The sequence below is a fragment of the Lipotes vexillifer genome, unplaced genomic scaffold (assembly GCF_000442215.2).
Source record: "Lipotes vexillifer unplaced genomic scaffold, Lipotes_vexillifer_v1.1 scaffold91, whole genome shotgun sequence".
Lineage (NCBI taxonomy): Eukaryota > Metazoa > Chordata > Mammalia > Artiodactyla > Lipotidae > Lipotes > Lipotes vexillifer.
Window position 1 is genome coordinate 2070910 of NW_006777583.1, and position 24039 is coordinate 2094948.

The 24039-nt window shown below is 36.9% G+C and overlaps 1 protein-coding gene across 2 annotated transcripts in view; it reads right to left on the minus strand.

Moving 5' to 3' along the window:
- The window catches only part of APC (APC regulator of Wnt signaling pathway), a 138495-nt gene that overhangs the window by 32787 nt on the left and 81669 nt on the right, over positions 1 to 24039 (minus strand). Inside the window, exons 7-8 of one of the 2 annotated variants that reach the window (XM_007451200.1) lie at positions 23541 to 23624; positions 6829 to 6933 (exon numbers count right to left, since the gene is read on the minus strand). In XM_007451200.1, coding sequence (XP_007451262.1) covers positions 6829 to 6933; positions 23541 to 23624 — 189 coding nt within the window. The remainder of the gene's footprint in view (positions 1 to 6828; positions 6934 to 23540; positions 23625 to 24039) is intronic. The other variant, XM_007451201.1, reaches the window with a different exon arrangement.

Genomic DNA, 24039 nt, shown 5'->3' on the forward strand with positions numbered 1-24039 from the left:
TAATAGCCTACTTGACATTTCTGCTTCATTGTCTCAGACTGAACATCTTGAAACTTAACATTTTTGAAACTAGATTATTTTCCTTCACAAACTTATTCCTCATCTAGTGTTAGCACTGAAATGCATCACCATCCTTGTAGCTGCCTATGACAAAAACCTGGAAGTCATTCCTGACTTCTCCTTCCTCCTCAGCCCTGCATCCGACACTAATCCTTATGGATTATAGGTTCTAAATCCTCTCAGATACTCAGATATTTGCTGACTAAATGACTCTCTCACATCTATCAATTCTTCCCTAACTCCAAGGCCACCATCATCTTTCACCTAGATTACTGTACCTAATTTACCCAATCATTCTTAAGGTGTCAGAATAAATTAATTTGTAACATCCTCTAGGATGAAAATCACCCTAACACTAGGCTAAGTGCTGTAGCACTACATACTTGCCCTTTCATAGTACTTAACACACTTTGTGGAAAATGCTCATCTGTCTTACTTCTAGATGATAAATTTCTTGAGGACAAGGTAGCATCTACCTAGCCCACCACCACATCCGAGGGTTGAGAACAGCCTTGGCATAATGCAGATCCTTAGTAAACAGATCCTGAACAGTGATGAGTTTTATATTATCTTTCAGGGAAAAGGGCTGGGGGAGAAAGTTAACAGCAGAGTGAAAAATGGGCTAAAGGAGCAGAGAGGTGGGGATAAGATGAATTGTCTGGAGGGGACCCCTCCAAGTAAATACAATTCCTTTTCACTACATATTAGAATCAAGCATCTATCTTCTGATTCCCCTTTATTCACCCTTAAATATCCATTGCCATTACAGGCACTCAAATGTTTGCTGAGGGACCCTAGAAGGACTATGCCTGGCAGTTAAATTAGCACAACAGGGATACAGTCAATTTCAATTACACTTGCTGGGTTGGAACCCCTCTTCTATCCTCTGCTTGCTCACTTTACAAAGTGACTCAAAAGGGTTCACCATAAAGGTAGCAACAGTCTCCAACTCACCATGAAACCTGACATAAGAGGGGGAAGAAGCAACCACTCCTCTTGCCTTGCCTTTTTTTCATACAAACTGTATCTGGAAGTAGTCAAACAGTAGATAAGGAGAAGTTTCTCTTTATAGAAATACTACAGCTAATTCTGTAACCCCCTAATGAATTAATGGAGCTAGGCATTAAGTATCAATGGCTGTTAATACCACAAAATAGAGACAGCCAGACATTTTGTGCTTCCCGATGGAAGACCACAATGCCATCTATGAAAAAGTCTTGTCCAAAAAAAAGTGGGGGGGGGGGGCCTTGAAACCAAATCTGATCACATCTCTAGATCTAAATACCAATTTATAGGAAATACAGAAGATAGAGGATCATGTCAAACTTCACCATGGAGATGTTATCAGCAAAATCCAGACTATGGAAAGCACTAGAAAACAAATAACTTTGGTTAGTCAACAAACATATAGCAAAAAAACTGAGAGACAAAGAGGAAACCTATAGATTAAAAGAGGCTTCAAAGACATATTAACCAATCTCTGTGCACAAACCTTATCTGGTTCAAGTCAAATAAACTGAAAAATTATGACATTCATGAAACAATTGCAAATTTGAATACTGACTACACATCTGATGCTACTAAGGAATTACTTTTAGTTTCTTTGGCAGTGCAATAATGTCACTATAGTTATGTATTTTAAAAAACTGTTCTTTGGGCTTCCCTGGTGGCGCAATGGTTGAGAGTCTGCCTGCTGATACAGGGGACATGGGTTCGAGCCCTCGTCTGGGAGGATCCCACATGCCGTGGAACAGCTAGGCCTGTGAGCCACAGCTGCTGAGCCTGCGCATCTGGAGCCTGTGCTCCACAACAAGAGAGGCCGCGATGGTGAGAGGCCCGTGCACCGCGATGAAGAGTGGCCCCCACTTGCCACAACTGGGGAGAGCCCTCACACAGAAATGAAGACCCAACACAGCAAAAATAAATAAAGTAATTAATAAACTCCTACCCCCAACATCTTATTTAAAAACAACAACAACAACAACTGTTCTTTGTCCTTTTTTCCCCGGATTGCATTAGCAATTCTGGGTCTTTTGTGGTTCCATATAAATTTTAGTATTATTTGTTCTAGTACTGTGAAAAATGTCATGGCCATTTTGATAGGAATTGCATTAAATCTTGTAGATTGTTTTGGGACTTCAGACAATACTACAAAGATACAGTAATCAAAACAGTATGGTGTTTGCACAAAAAACAGACATATAGACCAACAGAACAAAACAAAGAGCCCAGAAATAAACCCACACACCTACGGTCAATTAATCTTCGACAAAGGAGGCAAGAATACACAATGGAGAAAAGACAGTCTCTTCATCAAGTGGTGTTCAGAAAGCTGGACAGCTACATGTAAATCAAAGAAGTTAGAACACTCCATCACATCATAAACTCAAATTGGTTTAAAGACCTAAATATAAGACATGATGCCATAAAACTCCTAGAAGAAGACACAGGCAAACATTCTCAGACATAAATTATAGCAATATTTTCTTAGATCAGTCTCCCAAGGCAAAAGAAATAAAAGCAAAAATAATCAAATGGGACTGACAAAGGGTTAATATCCAAAATATACAAACAGCTCATACAACTTAATATCAAAAAAACAGACAACGCAATCAAAAGATGGAAACAGCTCATACAACTTAATATCAAAAAGACAACCCAATCAAAAGATGGACAGAAGACCTAAACAGACATTCCTCCAAAGAAGACATACAGATGACCAACAAGCACATGAAAAGATGCTCAACATTGCTAATTATTAGAGAAATGCAAATCAAAACCACAGTGAGGTATCACCTCACACCGGTCAGAATGGCCATCGTTAAAAAGTCTGAAAAGAATGTGGAGAAAAGGGAGCCCTCCTACACTGTTAGTGGGAATGTTAACTGGTATGGCCACTGTGAAAAACAGTATGGAGGTTCCTTAAAAAGCTAAAAATAGAGCTATCATATGATCCAGCAATCTCACTCCTGGGCATAAATCCAGAAAAGAGGAAAACTCTAATTCAAAAAGATACATACACCCCAATTTTCACAGCAGCACTATTTACAACAGCCAAGACACGGAAATGACCCAAGTGCCCATCAACAGATGATCAGTTTAAGAAGATACAATGGAATTTTATTCAGCCACAAAAAAGAATGAAATACTGCCACCTGCAGCAACATGGATGGACCTAGAGAATATCATACTAAGTAAGGCAAGTCAGACAGAGAAAGACAAATATTATATGATATTTATTATAAATATTATAAATATTATATGATATCCCACTTATATGGGGGAATCTAAAAAAAAATACAAATGAATCTATATACAAAACAGAAACAGACTCACAGACACAGAAAACAAACTTATGGTTATCGCAGGGGAAGGAGAAAAGGACAGATTAATGGTATGGGATTAACAGATACAAATAATCTGAAAAAAAATTACTGAATCACTTTGCTGTACAGCTGAAACTAACATAATAATGTAAATCAGCTATACTTCAATTTTAAAAAAAGTAATCTAAGACACAGAAAACAAACTTATGGTTACCAAAGGGGAAAGGGAGGGAGGGATGAAACAGGAGTATGGGATTAACAGATACACGCCTCTATATATATAAATTAGATAAACAACAAGAATTTACTGTATAGCACAGGGAACTATATTCAATATCTTGTAATAACCTATAAGGGAAAAGAATTGGAAAAAAATATATGTATAACTTTGCTTACATATGAATAATATGAATCACTTTGCTGTACACCTGGAACTAACAATACTGTAAATCAACCATACTTCAATTAAAAAAAAATATTCTTTTTTTAAAAAAATGTATTTGGTTGTGCTGGGTCTTCGTTGCAGCACACGGGCTCCTTAGTTGTGGCATGCATGTGGGATCTAGTTCCCTGACCAGGGATTGAACCCAAGCCCCTCGCACTGGGAGCACGGAGTCTTAACCACTGCACCACCAGGGAAGTCCCCCCAAAATGTGTTCTTATCTTTTGGAAATACACAGTGAAGTATTTATGCAAGAAATGATGTCTGGGATCTTTTCCAAAAATAAAATGGGAGGGCAAGTAGATAGGGTACATGTAGATTACTACATTATTCTGTCTGCCTCTGTATATATTTGAAATTTTCCATAATAAAAGGTTTAAAAACACATTACTAGCAGCAAAAACGGTCCTCCTACCATTTTCTCTCTTTCCCACTCTTTGTTGAAGTTCATTACTACTTACTGGTTATATCACTGGAGATCTGGTTCTAAACATTAAACAGAAAAGCTGAGGATCAATTCATAAATGAATTACACACATAGTTATATACTAAGCAAACAGGGATCTGATCTGTATAATTTACTTTTAGCTTTCTCTTTTCATTTAACTTCTAGGGGAGATTAATCACAGGTCAAGAAACCTTATTTCTAGAAGGGAGGTTAGTCATTCCTTCCAACCTACATGTATTTATTGTTGTTATCTACTATTTATCAGGGATTGTGGGGATATAAAAATGGATAAAACTGGGAAGGATCTTTGCCCTTCTGGAGCTTACAGTCTACTGGGGAAAACAGAAATAATCACAGAAATAAACAGAAAACTGCAAATGTGGTCTGCAAAGGAGAACAAGAAGCTAGGACACCCTTTAATAATGGGATGTGAACAGTTCAAGCCTCTTGAGAAAGTCATGCTTAAGCTCAGACACACACAAACTGATGTTAACTGAGTGAAGTGGGATGAGAAGAGCACTACATGGAATAGGAGCAGATGGCGCACAGGCTGCAGAGGAGAAAGCCCAGGAAAGGTGAGGTCCTGGAAGGTCAGCGTGGCAGAAGTGCTGAGAGCAAAGTGTGACATACAGCTAACACGCTGGGAAGGAGCCAGATTGTACAGGTCATAACAAAGGGTTATCTTATTCTAAGAACCAAGGGACGCCAACAAAGGATTTTACAAAGAGGGTGATTTACTCATGTAAAGATCATTCCGGCAGAGTGGATGTGGGCAGGAAACCAGGTGAGGTAGAATGAATTTCCACAAAGTGGTAGAGATAAGGGCACCAGGATTGGAGCTCTGGTAGATCATGCTACTGTGACCCTGAGAGTCAAAAAGATTATTTTCATTTTTAATTAGTGTCAATGGTTTTTGTCTCTGGAGCAAATAATAAAACAAAGCAAATGAACAAACCCCAAGCGGCTGTCATATGGGTAGATCCTATTAAGACAGGTTAACAGAATCTTGGCATAACTGAATCACAGTCCCACAGATGTATATCACTCATCTTACACTACAATCTGGGAGTAGCTGTAGCATCATTAATGTGATCTTGTAACTTTCCTATGATTTTATGGCATATTGAAGTTTTACATTTTTATATGAAACCTACTGTTCCTTTCTCTTATGGTTTCCTACCCACTTCATGACTATAAAAATTCTACCCTCATTTTCTTCTTATCTTTTAGTATTTTTAATAGTTTTCATTTTTGACACCAAATCTAATCTACTTAGAATTAATTTTGATGTAAGAAGTGTGATAGGGATTCGATCTCTTTTTTTAATGAATATCCAGCTTATTGGATAGGTGAGGCGTTAAAGTATATAATAATTGGAATATGACCCAAAGCACTAATAGTGGGTCTAATCCTAAGCAAACAATTTTTTTTCTATCAAAAAGACAGAACTTTTCTTCTTTCTACGTATGTGTAGGAACACATATTGTTCCCAAAGAATTCTCTAAACAATATACAAAGAAATAACCCAAATGTGCTATTTAAATATAATTTCCCTAATTTACCATCTATAGAGTTTTCGCCAGTACAGTGCTCACCAGTAATATTAAAATGAAGTATCTTTTTGTTTTAACTCAGTAAAATAAATTTAAGTACTCAAGTATGAGACACTTTAAGCTTTAAATTTTAATGAACTAATAGAAGCAGGCTCTTTTAAAATAAATAGTATCATTAAAAGTAACCTACAGACACTAGGGGAATATTTTATATGAAGAGTAAGAAAGTTTCCTTAAAATTAACTTAGTGAAATTGTATTTTAAAAAATGATTCATTTACAACATGAAATATTCACTGAAAAAATATGGAGAATACAGAACACTCCAAAGAAAAATACTGTCATAGTAGGATGCATTCCAATAAAACTCTAATAGAAGACTGATGGCAACATAACAAGATAATAGTTCTACATTAAAAAAAAACAAAATTGACCTCCATAATTTTGCTAAAGATGACAACAGTAAACATCATTAGGCTATGTTTCTACTCTGCATGAGCATTAGAATCATCTTTTTCAGTGATAGGATTTAAATTTCTAGATTTATGTAACCTTGAAGTGCAACATAAAACAAGAACTATAAGTTCTTATGACCATTTTTTAAAAACATAAAAAAATGTCTTTGCAAAGAATGCCACAGAAAAAGAGCAAACCTATTCAAATACAAGCAATAATAACTAGGTCAAATCACATATGACCAAAATGCAGCTTAGTATTTATTTTTCAAAAAAATTCTTCTCACGCTAATCACTTCAGGCTAAAACAGAGACACACAATTTAGAGCTATAAAATATACTTAGAAATTTTGAAAGCATTATTGTTAGATATAATAAAGAAAAATGACATAGAATTTTGGTACCGAATTCTTCTGGAGATATCCATTCAAGACTAAGAGAGTAGATAAGATTTTTAGATCTTTCTGAGAATCATCTCACTCTGTATTCCTTTTAAAATATTTAAATAGTTAATTGGAAAAAAATTTACAAAATAATTTATTTACCTGACCACTACCCGAAGTTGCCATGTTGATTTCTGCCACTCCTTGACTTTCATTCTGTCGCTCAGCTTCATGTGAGCCGGCTTCATGCTTGCTCTGAGATGACCTCTGTTAATATGGAGTTAACATCATTACATACAAAAATGGTGTATGCTTTCTTAGCCCAGAGCTTTCCTTCGTTCTTGCTTTAAAGCTTTGAATGCCTCAATTACACAGGTTTACAAAAGCATGGAACTGCACTTTATACTTCATCAGCTCCAGCAGGGATGACTGTCGACTATTTCGGTAAAAGGAAAGTGAAGTGTGTCCCTCGAGCATTAGAGCCACACAAGACAAAGGATTTTCTGAGACTCAGAAACACCATCCTCCACCAGCTGTGCTCACATCACTATCAGGGATATAACCCAACTAGAACAAATAACTGTCTTTTCTGCAAGGTCACATGGCTCTGGCGTTTACTAGAGCTGCAAATATAAGTTAAACTATTAACCTAAGCTTAAAAACACCTTCTGTATAACTATGTTTATACACAGAATATATAAATACATCTTCTGCTAATAAAAGTCATATGAAACCAACAGATAAATTCTTAAGATTCTGATCTGAGAAAAACCAAAAACCTTTTCTAATGTAGCCACCATCTGCTATGTAAAATGAAAGTGACAGATTATATCTAGTAAAAGCAGTCATTTCAAGAAAGATTATATCCAGTACAAAGCAGTAACTTTGAAAAAAGTATCACCGCAGAATCAAAGAAATAAAATAACTTTTCCATTATCTTTTATAGAAACAATCACAAATGTGCCTGCCCTAGGAAAATGATAACGCAAAAATAAAAATTACACTTTAAAAAGTTTGACATAATAGTGGAAAACTGTATTGCAAAATGGCTTCCACTAGAATTTCTTTAAACATAAAGCTTTCCTAGACCATTTAAGATGTGACAATAATTTACCAATATTTCCATCAATAAACTAGCATAAGTTATATATAGGCAAAAGAGAGGTAGTCTCAATAATTCAGAAACAGAAGAAAAAATATCACCATGGGAAAATTACACTACGAAATTCAACAAAACCAACAAAAGTAGAGAATGCAAAATCAATCTAGAGACAAAATGAATCAAAAACCACTAAATCGGGCTTCCCTGGTGGCGCAGTGGTTGAGAGTCTGCCTGCCAATGCAGGGGACACGGGTTCGTGCTCTGATCCGGGAAGATCCCATATGCCGCGGAGCAGCTAGGCCCGTGAGCCATGGCCGCTGAGCCTGCGCGTCCGGAGCCTGTGCTCCACAACGGGAGAGGCCGTAACAGTGAGAGGCCCACGTACCGCAAAACAAACAAAAACAAAAACAAAAACAAAAAACCCACTAAATCCACCAAGATTTGACATAACATAATTGAAGACGTCAATATAAGAGTACTGAGTATCTGCCATGTTGGTTACTTTCACTAGGTGCTGGGGAATACAGCGATGGCAAAACCAGACACTGCTCAACGCACTCTTCAAGCTTCAGTCTAGTCAGGGATACTATCAAATAATGAGAGAAATGACAATACAGTTAAAACTTTGACAAGTACTCTGAAGAAGGGTACAGGGCGCTGTAAGGATATACACCAGAGGGACACCATACGTTGTGGGGACTTGGGGGGAAGAGCTCCCTTAGGAAGCGTTGTCTGAACTGACATCTAAATACAAACAGGTGTTCTAGGAAATGGGATGGGGATAGAAGGTGAAGGTTTTAGGTAAACAGAAGACCATATGCAAAGAACCTGGGCTGGGAGGAAACATGGCTTGCTCTAGAACGTCAAAGAACTATAGTGTGAAGAGTAGAACAGAAAGATGGTAAAAACAAAAACAAAAACAAAAAACTTACTGATTTTACTGAATTTAGTGTGATTCTCAGATGGCACTCTTGCCCTCACATAACTAACACCCATAATACTAATGGGAAAAGGTGCATGTATTTTGATTTTTTTAAGTCAAATTTAAAATGGTCTAAGTAGGTAAGAAAGAGAAGAGACCAGTTTGGAGACTATGTATTAAAGTAGGTATTAGATAATGGTACTTTACACCTAGGGAAGCAGTGATGGAGATAAAAGCAGTGGAGACAGAAGTAAATTTGAACGACTGCATGATAGATTGGATATGGCGAGTGGAGGAAGAGGTCTGGTGTCAAGAATTACTCCTGTGTTCCTTAGCTCACACGACTGAATAACGATGGTACCATTCACAGAGATAGGTAATACCAAAGGAGAATGAGGGTATTTTGGAGGATGTGGGGCTCATAAGGAGGACTTAGGGGGAGAAGATCATTAATTATGCTTTGGATACGTTGGATTTAAAGTGCCTTTAAGACAACTAAGTAGAGATGCAGAGTAGGTACACAGATTTAGGAGTCTGGAGCTCAGGGCTAGAAAAATGAATTTGAGAGCCAAAAGCATACAGCTGGTGAGTGAAGCCCTAAGCATAAATAAGATGGTTTCAGTTAGGGAGAGAAAATAAAGAGAAAAGAGAAATTTGTCTTAAGGAATGCGTATGAACCAAAAAAGATGCCAAGAGTGTAATATTTCAAGCAACAGTGTTCAGTAATGTGTAAAATATCAAGATGAAGACTGAAAATGTCAATTTAATTAGCAATATGGAAGTTATCAATGATGCATTTCAGTGAAACTATGAGAATAGAGACTAGACTGGTGTGTGTCAATGTTGGGGGGGGGGGAATACAGACTTGGAGTCTAGAAACACCTTTGGAGTGAAGATTAGGAAAAGACAATGAGGACGGGAAGGGGACAGATGAAGAACAGTTGCAGGGAGAGGTGGAATTGAGGAAGGTTCATTTTCTATTTTTAAAGATAACACCTGAGCATGTTTAAATTCTAATGAAAAGATGCTACAGAAGAGAAAGAAGATAAATATGTGAGAGAAACAAGCTAAGAGTACAAAGTTCCTGAGAAGGCGGGAGATGAAAATCCAAAGCACAGGAAGGAAGGCAGAATGCTTCCTGGTAGGAAGAAAAGAGAGCACTGACAATAGCTACTGTTTTCTCCGTGAAGGAGGAGATGAAATTATTAGAAGAACGAAGATTAGTAGACATCAGAAAGAGTCATTTCCAGTAGAGAGAGAATGGCGGATCCAGAGAAACGCAGTAGGCCTGCAGGACTGCCAGGCTCAACTGATGATGGTGATAATGATGAAAATAATGAAGTTAAAAAAAGAATCTAATGTTTGTTACGCACTGATCACTTGGCATCTATTGATTTATTTAATCCTTACATGAACTCTACGAAGCACGTACTATTATTATCCTCATTTTACAGATGAAGAAACTGAGGAGGCACAGATGATAAGTATCTGGCTTTAGGTCACATACCTGGTAAATGGCAGAGCCAGAGCTGGGATCACAACCCAAGCAGTCTGACTCTAGAGCACAAAGTAATATTTAACACTTACTATCTTTATTTTCTTTACTTAGTTACTTCCCTTTATTCTTTCATTGATCCTAGGCTACAGGCCTGTCTGTGTTCTTTGATCACTATCTAAAACTACTGCTAACACTGAGAACAAAGAGATTGTTTCTGATTCCTTTGAAAGAATAATCCTATCTAGTTTCCTTATTCCCATAGTTGCTGGACACCTTCCCCAGTTTTCTATCCTAGGACTAAAAAAATTTAAAAAACAAACAAAACAACTTTGTTGAGGTATTTACATATCTCAAAATTGGCCCACTGTAAGTGTACGGCTCAATGATTTTTAATAAACTTACCAAGCATCACAATACTCCAGTTTTAGAACATTTTCATCACTCTAAAAAGATCCCTTGTGCTCTAAAAGAACCCTTTATAGTTAATCCCAATTCCCACCCACAGCCTCAGGTAACTATAAATCTACTTTGTCTTTATGAATTTGTCTTCTCTGTATACTAATTATAAGCGGAATATGTGGACTTACGTGTCTAGCTACTTTTATTTAGTATAATGTTTTTGAGGTTCATCTCTGTTAGAGTATGTGTCATCAATTTGTTCCTTTTTATTGCCAAACAGTATTCCACTGTAAGGGTATACCACATTTTCTTTATTAATTCACCAGTTGATACACATTTGCATTTTTCTACTTTTGGGCTATTGTGAATAATACTGTCATGAACATTCAAGTGAAAGTCTCTGTGTGGACATGTTTCCATTTCTCTTAGATAGATACCTAGAAGTGGAATTGCTGTGTCATATGATAATTGTACGTTTAATACTTTAGGTGACTGCTACACTTTTCAAGTGGTCAAACCATTTTAGATTCTCAACAGCAATGTATGACGGATTCTATTTATCCATACCTCTGCCAATGCTTACTGTTTTCTTTATGATTACAGCCACCCTAATGAGTGTGAAGTGATATCTCATTGTGGTTTTAACTTGCATTTCCCTAGTGACTAATGATGTTGAGCATATTTTCATGTGTTTAGTAGCCATTCCTATATATTTTTCTGGTGAAATGTGTATTCAAATCTTTTGCTCATTTGTAAGTGGGGTTGTCTCCTTATTAATGGGTTGTAAGAGTACTCTGCATGGGATTTTAATAAATATTTCTCACTGGCTATTTTCTAGAGATTGTTAAACCGTGCCATAACTTACCTCACAGTTTGCACCCTTCTGAGCACCCCCCACCCCCAAATGTACGAGTTTGCCAGTAAACAACCCGTCTGAAATGATACATAAGAAAGTGGCAGCACTGGTTGCCTCACATATCATTTTGGAACTTTTGAGATTTGAATCATGTGTAATAATTACATCATCTGAATTATGTTCCACATCTAGACCCTAAACAAGAGCTGTCAGCAGGTAGGGCAAAGACAGTGTTATAAGATGCTTCATGGTAGAGAAATTATTTAGCAGACACCTTTTCTTTTCTTGTCTACACTGTATGTGACCTAATTTATGAGTATCTGATTCCCAGTTTTCTCTATTTTCAAGCTTCTCTCTCTGATCTATATTAGAAAAATGATAATAATGGAATAATGAAACAGCAAAATTAGAGTTTTCTTTCTCGAATAAGACATAGCACCTTCTTTTAGTTTTCATTCACTGAATAAATGTAAACATTTTAGACTATGAATGATATGACCATTATTATAACAAAAAGAAACAAGAATTAGATTAGGTCACAGTGGTAGACAGTCAGCCCCAAATCCAATGATCCAAATAAAAATTTGAACAAATACAAAAAACACAAACAAGCCCCCAACCTGCAATAACCTTATAATTGTGCTGGAAAATGAGAATTGCTATTAACAAATGACAATTTTTTAAGGAATTTTCAGAGGCCACAAAGTTGGTAAAATTTGTAAATATACCGACAGGGAATATGTTACACCAAGCAAATGATGACAGAAAGAAGGCCAGTGCAGTAGTACTAATAGCAAACAAAATAAAATTCAAGGTGAAGAGCATTAAATGGAACAAGGAGGGCTATTTCATACACATAAAGGAGTCAATCAAATAGAAAAAATGTGAATATTGATTTAGAAATAGAAAAAAACCCTGCCGATGCAGCCAAATAGCAATAATCAGAATATAAGAAAGATGGGGGGGGGGGGCTTCCCTGGTGGTGCAGTGGTTGAGAGTCTGCCTGCCAATGCCCCGGTCTGGGAGGATCCCACATGCCACGGAGCGGCTAGGCCCGTGAGCTATGGCCGCTGAGCCTGCGCGCCCGGACCCTGTGCTCTGCAACGGGAGAGGCCACAACAGTGAAAGGCCTGCGTACCGCAAAAAAAAAAAAAAGAAAGATGGTGGGAATAAAAACTAACTATAAGTAAATAAGCTAGAAAGCAGCAAAAACTCAAAGTATAAAATATCAAAAAAGAAAATACAGGGCTTCTCTGGTGGCACAGTGGTAAAGAATCCGCCTGTCAACACAGGGGACAGGGGTTCGAGTCCTGGTCCGGGAAGATCCCACATGCCATGGAACTAAGCCCACACGCCACAACTACTGAGCCTGCACTCTAGAGCTTGTGAGCCACAACTACTGAAGCCCATGCACCTAGACCCCGTGCTCCACAACAAGAGAAGCCACTGCAATGAGAAGCTGATGCACCACAACAAAGAGTAGCCCCTGCTCGCCGCAGCTAGAGAAAGCCCGCGTGCAGCAACAAAGACCCAATGCAGCCAAAAATGAATAGATATATAAATTAAAAAAATAAACACAGTGCTGCTCAATAAAAACAAAAGCTGTCTCTTTAAAAACAATTTAAAAAATAGAGTGTAGTTAAGTTCGATCAAGGAAAAAAAAAACACAGCTGCACAAGCCTCTTAGATAGCCTCCACCACCAGAGGGCAGACAGCAGAAGCAAGAAGAACTACAATTCTGCAGCCTGTGGAACAAAAACCACATTCACAGAAAGATAGACAGGATGAAAAGGCACAGGGCTATGTACCAGATGAAGGAACAAGATAAAACACCAGAAAAACAACTAAATGAAGTGGAGATAGGCAACCTTCCAGAAAAATAATTCAGAATGATGATAGTGAAGATGATCCAGGACCTTGGAAAAAGAATGGAGGCAAAAATCGAGAAGATGCCAGAAATGTTTAACAAAGATCTAGAAGAATTAAAGAACAAACAAACATAGATGAACAATACAATAACTGAAATGAAAAATACACTAGAAGGAATCAATAGCAGAATAACTGAGGCAGAAAAGCAGATAAGTGACCTGGAAGACAGAATGGTGGAATTCACTGCTGCAGAACCCAATAAAGAAAAAAGAATGAAAGGAAATGAAGACAGCCTAAGAGACCTCTGGGACAACATTAAACACAACAACATTAGCATTGTAGGGGTCCCAGAAGAAGAGAGAGAGAAAGGACCTGAAAAAATATTTGAAGAGATTATAGTCGAAAACTTCCCCAACATGGGAAAGGAAATAGCCACCCAAGTCCAGGAAGTGTAGAGTGCCCCATATAGGATAAACCCAAGGAGAAACACACCGAGACACATAGTAATCAAATTGGCAAAAATTAAAGACAAAGAAAAATTATTGAAAGCAGCAAGGGAACAACAACAAATAACATACAATGGAACTCCCATAAGGTTAACAGCTGATTTCTCAGCAGAAACTCTACAAGCCAGAAGGGAGTGGCATGATATACTTAAACTGATGAAAGGGAAGAACCTAAAACCAAGGTTACTCTACCCAGCAAGGATCTCATTCAGATTCCATGGAGCAATCAAAAGCTTTACAGACAAGCAAAAGCTAAGAATTCAGCACCACCAAACCAGCTCTACAACAAATGCTAAAGGAACTTCTCTAAGTGGGAAACACAAGAGAAGAAAAGGACCTACAAAAACAAACCCAAAACAATTAAGAAAATGGTCATAGGAACATACATATCAATAATTACCTTAAACGTGAATGGATTAAATGCTCCAACCAAAAGACAGGCTCGCTGAATGGATACAAAAACAAGGCCCATATATATGCTGTCTACAAGGGACCCACTTCAGACCTAGGACACATACTGATGGAAAGTGAGGGGATGGAAAAAGATATTCCATGCAAATGGAAATCAAAAGAAAGTTGGAGTAGCTATACTCATATCACATAAAATAAACTTTAAAATAAAGAATGTGACAAGAGACAAGGAAGGACACTACATAATGATCAAGGGATCAATCCAAGAAGAAGAAGATATAACAATTATGAATATATATGCACCCAACACAGGAGCACCTCAATACATAAGGCAACTGCTAACAGCTATAAAAGAGGAAATCGACAGTAACACAATAATAGTGGGGGACTATAACACCTCACCTACACTGACAGACAGATCATCCAAACAGAAAATTAATAAGGAAACATGAGCTTTAACTGACACAACAGACCAGATAGATTTAATGGATATTTATAGGACATTCCATCCAAAAACAGCAGATTACACTTTCTTCCCAAGTGCGCATGGAACATTCTCCAGGATAGATCACATCTTGGGTCACAAATTAAGCCTCAGTAAATTTAAGAAAATTAAAATCATATCAAGCATCTTTTCTGACCACAACACTATGAGATTAGAAGTCAATTATAGGGAAAAAAATGTAAAAAAATAAACACATGGAGGCTAAACAATACGGTACTAAATAACCAAGAGATCACTGAAGAAATTAAAGAGGAAATCAAAAAATACCTAGAGACAAATGACAATGAACACATGATGATCCAAAACCTATGGGATGCAGCAAAAGCACTTCTAAGGGGGAAGTTTATAGCTATACAAGCCTACCTCAAGGAACAAGAAAAATTTCAAAAAAACAATCTAACCTTACACCTAAAGGAAAAAGAAACAAGAACAAACAAAACCCAAAGTTAGCAGAAGGAAAGAAATCATAAAGAGCAGAGCAGAAATAAATGAAATAGAAACAAAGAAAACAATAGCAAAGATCAATAAAACTAAAAGCTGGTTCTTTGAGAAGATAGACAAAATTGATAAGCCATTATCCAGACTCATCAAGAAAAAGAGGGAGAGGACTCAAATCAATAGAATTAGAAATGAAAAAGGAGAAGTTACAACAGACACCACAGAAATACAAAGCATCCTAAGAGACTACTGCAGGCAACTCTATGCCAATAAAATGGACAACCTGGAAGAAATGGACAAATTCTTAGAAAGGTATAACTTTCCAAGACTGAACCAGAAAGAAGTAGAAAATATGAACAGACCAATCACAAGTAATGAAATTGAAACTGTGACTAGAAAGCTTCCAACAAACAAAAGTCTAAGACCAGATGGCTTCATAGGTGAATTCTATCAAACATTTAGAGAATAGCTAACACCCATCCTTCTCAAACTCTTCCAAAAGACTGCAGAGGAAGGAACACTCCCAAACTCATTATATGAGGACACCATCACCCTGATACCAAAACCAGATGAAGATACTACAAAAAAAGAAAATTACAGACCAATATCACTGATGAGTATAGATGCAAAAATCCTCAACAAAATACTAGCAAACAGAATCCAACAACACATTAAAAGGATCATACACCATGATCAAGTGGATCAAAGGGATTTATCCCAGGGATGCAAGGATTCTTCAATATATGCAAATCAATCAATGTGATCCACCATGTTACCAAATTGAAAAATAAAAACCATATGATCATCTCAATAGATGCAGAAAAAGCTTCTGACAAAATTCAACACCCATTTATGATAAAAACTCTCCGGAAAGTTGGCATAGAGGACCTACCTCCACATAATAAAGGCCATATAAGACAAACCCACAGCCAACATCGTTCTCAATGGTGAAAAACTGAAAGCATTTCCTCTAAGATCAGGAACAAGACAAGGATGTCCACTCTCACCACTATTATTCAACATAGTTTTAGAAGTCCTAGCCACGGCAATCAGAGAAGAAAAATAAAAGGAATACATATTGGAAAAGAAGAATTAAAGCTGTCACTGTTTGCAGATGACATGATACTATACATAGAGAATCTTAAAGATGTTACCAGAAAACTACTAGAGCTAATCAATGAATTTGGTAAAGCTGCAGGATACAAAATTAATGCACAGAAATCTCTTACATTCCTATACACTAATGATGAAAAATCTGAAAGAGAAATGAAGGAAATACTCTCATTTACCACTGAAACGAAAAGAAGAAAATACCTAGGAATATACCTACCTAGGGAGACAAAAGACCTGTATGCAGAAAACCATAAGACACTGATGAAAGAAATTAAAGATGATACCAACATGGAGAGATATACCATGTTCTTGGATTAGAAGAATCAATATTGTGAGAATGACTATACTACCCAAAGCAATCTACAGATTCAATGCAATCCCTATCAAATTACTGATGGCAATTTTTACAAAACTAGAACAAAAAAATCTTAAAATTTTTATGAAGACAAAAAAGACCCCAAATAGCCAAAGCAGTCTTGAGGGGAAAAAAAGGAGCTGGAGGAATCAGACCCCCTGACTTCAGACTATACTACAAAGCTACAGTAATCAAGACAATATGGTACTGGCACAAAAACAGAAATATAGATCAATGGAAAAAGATAGAAAATGCAGAGATAAACCCATGCACCTATGGTCCATTAATCTATGGCAAAGGAGGAAAGGATATACAATGGAGAAAAGACAGTCTCTTCAGTAAGTGGTGCTGGGAAAACCAGACAGCTACATGTAAAAGAATAAAATTAGAACACTCCCTAACACCACACACAAAAATAAACTCAAAATGGATCAGAGACCTAAATGTAAGACCGGACACTATAAAACTCTTAGAGGAAAACACAGGAAGAACATTCTTTGACATAAATCACAGCAAGATCTTTTTTGATCCACCTCCTAGAGTAATGGAAATAAAAATTAAAAAAAAAACAAATGGGACCTAGTGAAACTTAAAACCTTTTGCACAGCAAAGGAAACCATAAGCAAGACAAAAAGACAACCCTCAGAGTGGGAGAAAATATTTGCCACAAATCGATGGACAAAGGATTAATCTCCAAAATATATAAACAGCTCATGCAGCTCAATATTAAAAAAAAACAAACAACCCAATCCAAAAGTGGGCAGAAGACCTAAATAGACATTTCTCCAAAGAAGACATACAGATGGCCAAGAAGTACATGAAAAACTGCTCAACATCACTAATTATTAAAGAAATGCAAATCAAAACTACAATGAGGGCTTCCCTTGTGGCACAGTGGTTGAGAGTCCACCTGCCTATGCAGGGGACATGGGTTCGTGCCCCGGTCCGGGAAGATCCCCATGCCACAGAGAGGCTGGGCCCGTGAGCCATGGCTGCTGAGCCTGCGCGTCCGGAGCCTGTGCTCCGCAGCGAGAGAGGCCACAACAGTGAGAGGCCCGCGTACCACAAAAAAAAAAAAATACAATGAGGTATCACCTCACACCAGTTAGAATGGGCATCATCAGAATGTCTATGAACAACAAGTGCTGGAGAGGGTGTGGAGAAAAGGGAACCCTCTTGCACTGGTGGTGGGAATGTAAATTGATACAGCCACTATAGAGAACAATATGGAGGTTCCTTAAAAAACTAAAAAGAGAATTACCATATGACTCAGCAATCCCACTACTGTGCATATACCCAGAGAAAACCATAATTCAGAAAGACACATGCACGCCAATGTTCACTGCAGCACTATTTACAATAGCCAGGTCATGGAAGCAACCTAAATGCCGATCGACAGACGAATGGATAAAGAAGATGTGGTACATATATACAATGGAGTATTACTCAGCAATAAAAAGGAACTAAATTGGGTCAATTGTAGAGATGTGGATGGATCTAGAGACTGTCATACAGAGTGAAGTCAGTCAGAAAGAAAAAACAAATATCATATATTATTAACGCATATATGTGGAACCTAGAATAATGGTACAGATGAACCGGTTTGCAGGGCAGAAATAGAGACAGAGAGGTAGAGAACAAACATATGGACAGCAAGGGGGGAAAGTGGCGGGGGGTGGGGGTGGGGGTGTGATGAACTGGGCGATTGGGATTGACATGTATACACTGATTGTATAAATTGATGACTAATAAGAACTTGCTGTATTAAAAACAAAACAAAAAAAACACCAAAACACAGATAAACTACACTGGAAAGCCAAAAGGGGTCATAATAACCAGAATGCCACATAGAGTAATGCCAATGACACTGAAAAAGAAGCAAAGAGATACTGGTTTTTTGGTTTTTTTTTTTAAAGTCCTTAAGAGTCAACATTGCAAAAAGGACACTTATTCCTTATATTACAAATATTTGGTTTATATTGACTTAGGACAGCCAGGTTAAACTACTTTTAGCAATATGACTATTACACTGTACTTAAACTGTGTATTTAGCAAATACATGTTTCTACATATTTCAAATTTAGATGTACTGAATCCAAAGTTCTGAATCCAAAGATATTTAAAAACACAAGCATGGACGAAAATAGTCTTAAAAATGACTCTACACTTTCAAAACCTGTACTTTTAACATTAGAAACAGTGGTCTTCCCTGTGTATAAATGGGTCTGCACTGTTTTTGGCTCAAAACAGAACTGTTCATTATTTGATCAAATTTTCCACAGGTGGAAAATAAGTGCTGGCCATGACAGGACATGACAAATTTGTTTTGTATACAAAAGTTTTCTCTCATTATAAAAACTGGACATCATTAGTATAAAAATATTACAAAACAACTGGCCAAACCAGAAAAACTAGGAGGTATTAAGAATGGTTATCTGCCTTTTCATATTATTTCTGATACACTATGTTTGTGTATATCTTTTAAAAAATGGGATCAAAGTGTACATGCTACTTTGTATCTCATAAACATTTAAAAATATCAATAAATGCTTCATTGTGTTTTTAGGAATTATATTTAGAAAACAGCACTATGCTGATGTTTCACTCTTTGCAGTCTCTTCTTTTTTCATTATCTGGAATGTCAGTCTGAATCTGGCTGCACAATTAGAAACTTTCCATTGATGTGTCTCAAATCTGTCCCCAAATACTGAGCCCATTTTTCCTAGCAACAATTCTGTTGTTTATTGTTCAATGTGGATTTTTATTCAGCTTTTCTTTTGCTCCTGTTGCACAGAGACAGGTCTTCCTGCAGTTGACTAAAGAAGCAAATAATTTCCTGAAAATTTATTTTCTCTGAGCCTCCCACATGCTTCTCCGAGACTTATTCAGCAATAGTTCACTTAAGTCCCATGTAGGTTTTCTTATTATTTACCTATAAACAAGGTGAGAAGTGCCCAAATTCGTTGGCTATAAACAGACAGGTGAGGGGATGGTCTTTTACACCCCCATCCTTCTATATGGTGATCAAAACCAAATTTCAGCTGCAGAGCTGACAAATACACACAAGCCTCAGTAACATTCAGTTTCTAGCATGTATAAATATACAGTATTTGTGTTCCACTGAGATAGTACCTTCCTCTTACTTCCACTGCTTGGTCTTCTTGTTACTCACTGATAGTATATTAAACATGACTTTTCCTAGGATATACTGCTACCAACGTTTCTGCTTTCTCTAAGCTCCTCTTAAGTTCTTTACTAATCACCATTATCAAGGTATAATTATTAAGCCAATCCAGATTATAGAGGAAGATAAGTATAAATATCTTCTACATGATGGCCTTGGCTCTTTTATATGTTTTATTTTTATCATAGTTATACACAGTTGAAATAATCATTAGTTCTAAAGCCCTGTGACAATGAACAGTCGTCTTTCACACTTGCTTGCTCTGTCCCATTTCCTGCTATCTTAAGGCAAACAGTTCCATCTCCTTCAGAGGATTTTTATTTTTATTTTGGAACTCAGTTCTCTATCTCTAAATAACCTGCTTGTGTTGCTAGGTTCTGCTTTTCTTAGTTTAATGCCTCATTTATTGATTTCCTATTATGTAAGATGAGGACTGATTTCTCTTTTATCAATATTCTACCCTTAACACACCATACTCATCCTGTTCCTCTATTTGTCCAGTTTACATTTTATAGTTAGATAAATTGTTCCCTATTTGCATTACTTTGACTATTAAATTATAGTCATGAGTGACAGGTGATATACTATGATTCTTTCCTTTACAACTTCTCGTTGTCCATGGAGTATCTTTTTTTTGTTTTATTTGGTGTTCTGTGTACTTATGACACCCTCACAGTTTCTCTCCTACTGTGTAAATTTCTTTTCCTTTCAATAAATTCAAAAACATTAAGTAGTCTACTGATTTCATCTTCTTAGACTCATCTCTCCCAGAATCTCTCAACAGTGCCAATAGGGACTCGTTACTTTCTCTATCATTAGTCTCAGAATCTCCCTTCATCTTCATTCTGGGGAGTCTTTCATGTCTTTCTCTTGCGTTGTATTCTTTATGTCTTGGATCCCAAATCTTCATTTTTCTTGCTTTACCTTCTCATTTTAACTATATCCGCTAATAGCTTCCAGAAAACAGTATAGAGAAATACATATTTTTGATACTTTGACTATCTGAAAATGCATTCTACTCTCAAATTTAATAGGCAGTTGACTAGAGATAAATTTATAGGCTCGTGTGATAATAAAATATATATATATATCTGGTCTTTGTCCCTTTGTTCTTTGCACAGAGCTTCAAAAACCCTTGGAATTTCTTGAGTTTGCCATGCAGATGAGGTGACCCATGGGGGATCCCTAGATAGCTTCAGGATGGGTGCTGGTCACCTGAAAGGCCAACCATGTGGCTGGAGGGTTGAACTAGTCAAGACTGACCTCCAGGGATGGGAAGGGTGCTGGAAACTGAGTTCAATCATGTAGCCACTTGTTTAATCAAGCATGCCTACATGATGAAACCCCAATAAAAACTCTGGACACTGAAGCTCAATGCAGCTTCCTGCTTGGTGAACACAAAGATGTCCTGGGAGAGTGATGTGTCCAGATTCCATGAGAGATCACAGAAGCTCTGCATCCTCCACCCTCACCTTCTCTAGGTCCTGCCTTATGTGTCTCACTCGGCTGTTCCTGATCTGCATCCTTTAAAATAAAACTGTAATCAGAAGTGTAGAACTTTTGCTGAGTTCTGAGTCACTGAAGTGAATTATCAAACGTAAGGCTGTTGTAGGATACCCCAAATTTGCAGAAGTATGGGAGGCTTGGCGTCTGAAGTGGGAGTAGTCTTGTGAAGGGCTCTGCCCTTAACCTGTAAGATCTAGGTTCCCTCCAAATAGTTAATGTCAGAACTGAACTGTAGTGCAATACACCCACTTGGGTAGAATTTATAACAAGCTGGGCACAGTGCAGATGGTTTGGGACACCTGAAACTTGCCTGGTACCTGAAGTGAGGGCAGTCTTGTGAATGACTTTACCCTTAAATGTAGGGTCTACGATAAGTCTGGATAGTGTCAGAACTGATGTGAACTGTAGGACAACTAGTGGTGTCAGAGAACTGGTTTGGGAACATAGCTGAAAATAATCTTTCAGAAGTTTTAAGAAATTGCTACTCTACTTCCCAGCTTCTAGTGTGCTGTTTATATACCTAAAGACATTTGTATTCCTGTTTCTTTGTGTGAAATTTGTTTTCTTCTCCTTCTCTACAAGGTTTTAAGATTTTCTCTTTATTCCCAGTGAGATGAAATTTCATCATGATGTGCCTAGTGTGGGATTTTCATCTGTGGCACTGGATACTGGAGAGACCATTTTATTTGGAAAACTATGCCCTTCAGTTCTGGGGAATTTTAATTTATTTTTATGATTTCCTTCCTCTAGTTTCTCCATTCTCTTTCTGGAACCCCCTTTTTATTTGGATATTGAACCCTCCTAGAATGATTCTCTGACTTTCTTATCTTTTCTATTTTCCATTGCATTATTCCTTTGTGCTATTTTCTGAGAAATTTATCTTTTAACCTTTCTGTTGAGTTTTTCATTTCTACTATTACAATTTTAATTCCCAAGAACTCTTTTTTAAATTCTCTGAATGTTCCTTTTGTATACCATCATTTTCTCACTTTATGGATGCATTATCTTTTATCTTGAGAATATTAATGTTAGTTCTATTTTTCTTAAGTTTTCTTCTTCTTGTATAGTCTTTATTTCCATTAAATCTTTTTTATTAGAAACTTTCTTAAAATGTCTGGTGGTCTTTAGCTGTCTAGCCATATTTAGGAATGGACTGCCTATGAAGCTCTATGCCTAAAGAATGGAGTCTGTCAGCTGTAGCCATCCAGTAGGGTGGTCTAGCTGGGATGTTTTATTGAGGAATCCTCCAGTGTTAGTACCTTTAGGTCTCTCTTCCTGGGTTAGTCACATTTCTTAGAGAAGTTGCTTCTAAAAACTTGCCTGTATTATAAAGCTGGATGCCAATGAGGATTTCAGCATTCAGTAAGGAAATTTTCACTTATTTCAGTTTTTAGTATGATACCTCCCTCCCAACTTCAACTATACTAGGATTACCCTTATCCAAAGACCCTTTGTTTTACCTTTTCCAGAATAAATCTCTCAGCTTTTGCTGAGACTGGAAAGTAGCAATCACTTAGCCATGCAGAGTCGAAGAGAGGTTCTGGAGGCTCCACCAGCTTCTTAACCTTTCAGTCATCCTCTTGCTTTTAACCTCTTTCTTAATCCCCACATCCAGAGGTAGCACATCCAGGTGTAACCAATTCTGGAACCTTGTAGGACTCCACAGTGTAAAATGGGTTGCTTCCTGACTTCCTACTGCTGACTCAGGGGTCAACTCTCTACCATAAGCTAGAAGAGTAATTTGTTTATCTGCTTTCCAGCTCCCCAAATTTTACTGATGTCACCTCCCCTGGTATTTGTGATTTTTCATTTTATCCTTTTACCGTCATTTTAATGGAGTTTGTAGAGTAAGCATAGATATATGTGTATGATCAATTCTTACTATGGATTACATACAAAGAGATAGCTTATTTACAAATTGTTAGTAGCCAAATTAAGTTAGTTATCTGATTATATGAAAACAGATAACTGAAGTAAGGTATCTGTATTTATGGCTCTATAAATTTTAACTGCCTTAAAGTTATGAAGAAACCAAAGTAGTAAAGGTTTTTGAAATCTATTTAATTTAGTGAAAAAACTTATAAACTTATTAAGTGTCTCAATGCTTTACAGCACCTATTTCAATGATGCCACGTTAATTAGACCTATTTCCTCTTCTTAGAATAACTACCTATATTTATATCTGCAAACACAAGAGACAATTTACTAACCTCTGCTTCTGTTGCTTGGGACTGTAAAAGCTGTCGTATACGAAGTATGTCCTTCTCTATTTGTTGAATTCTGGTTATTCTTCGCTAAAATAAAATAAGTAACCAAATTAGATCTATTTTTATTAAAAACATTAGTTTAAATAACCGTACTATGGTTACCATTTAACAGCTTAGGGTTATACCAAATCACTCTTATATAAGAATTAGATATGTATACATATTCATACACTGATGACATATTTGGATCAGTTCAATTTTTTAATAAATTTAACTTTATACAACAGATCTCTAGATCTACTTAGGAAAACTGTAAAAATACAAGTCATATATCAAATTGTATGATGCATATAGTGTGAAATTGGTATTTAAAAGCTAGTCTCAAAAATTACTTCAACAGAGAAAATTACATCTGAATTTAATCTTCTATATTAATCCAGATGTCAGTACAGTGTAATGGATTTATACAAAGCATGGTATACCTGTAAAGGGAAATCGGAAG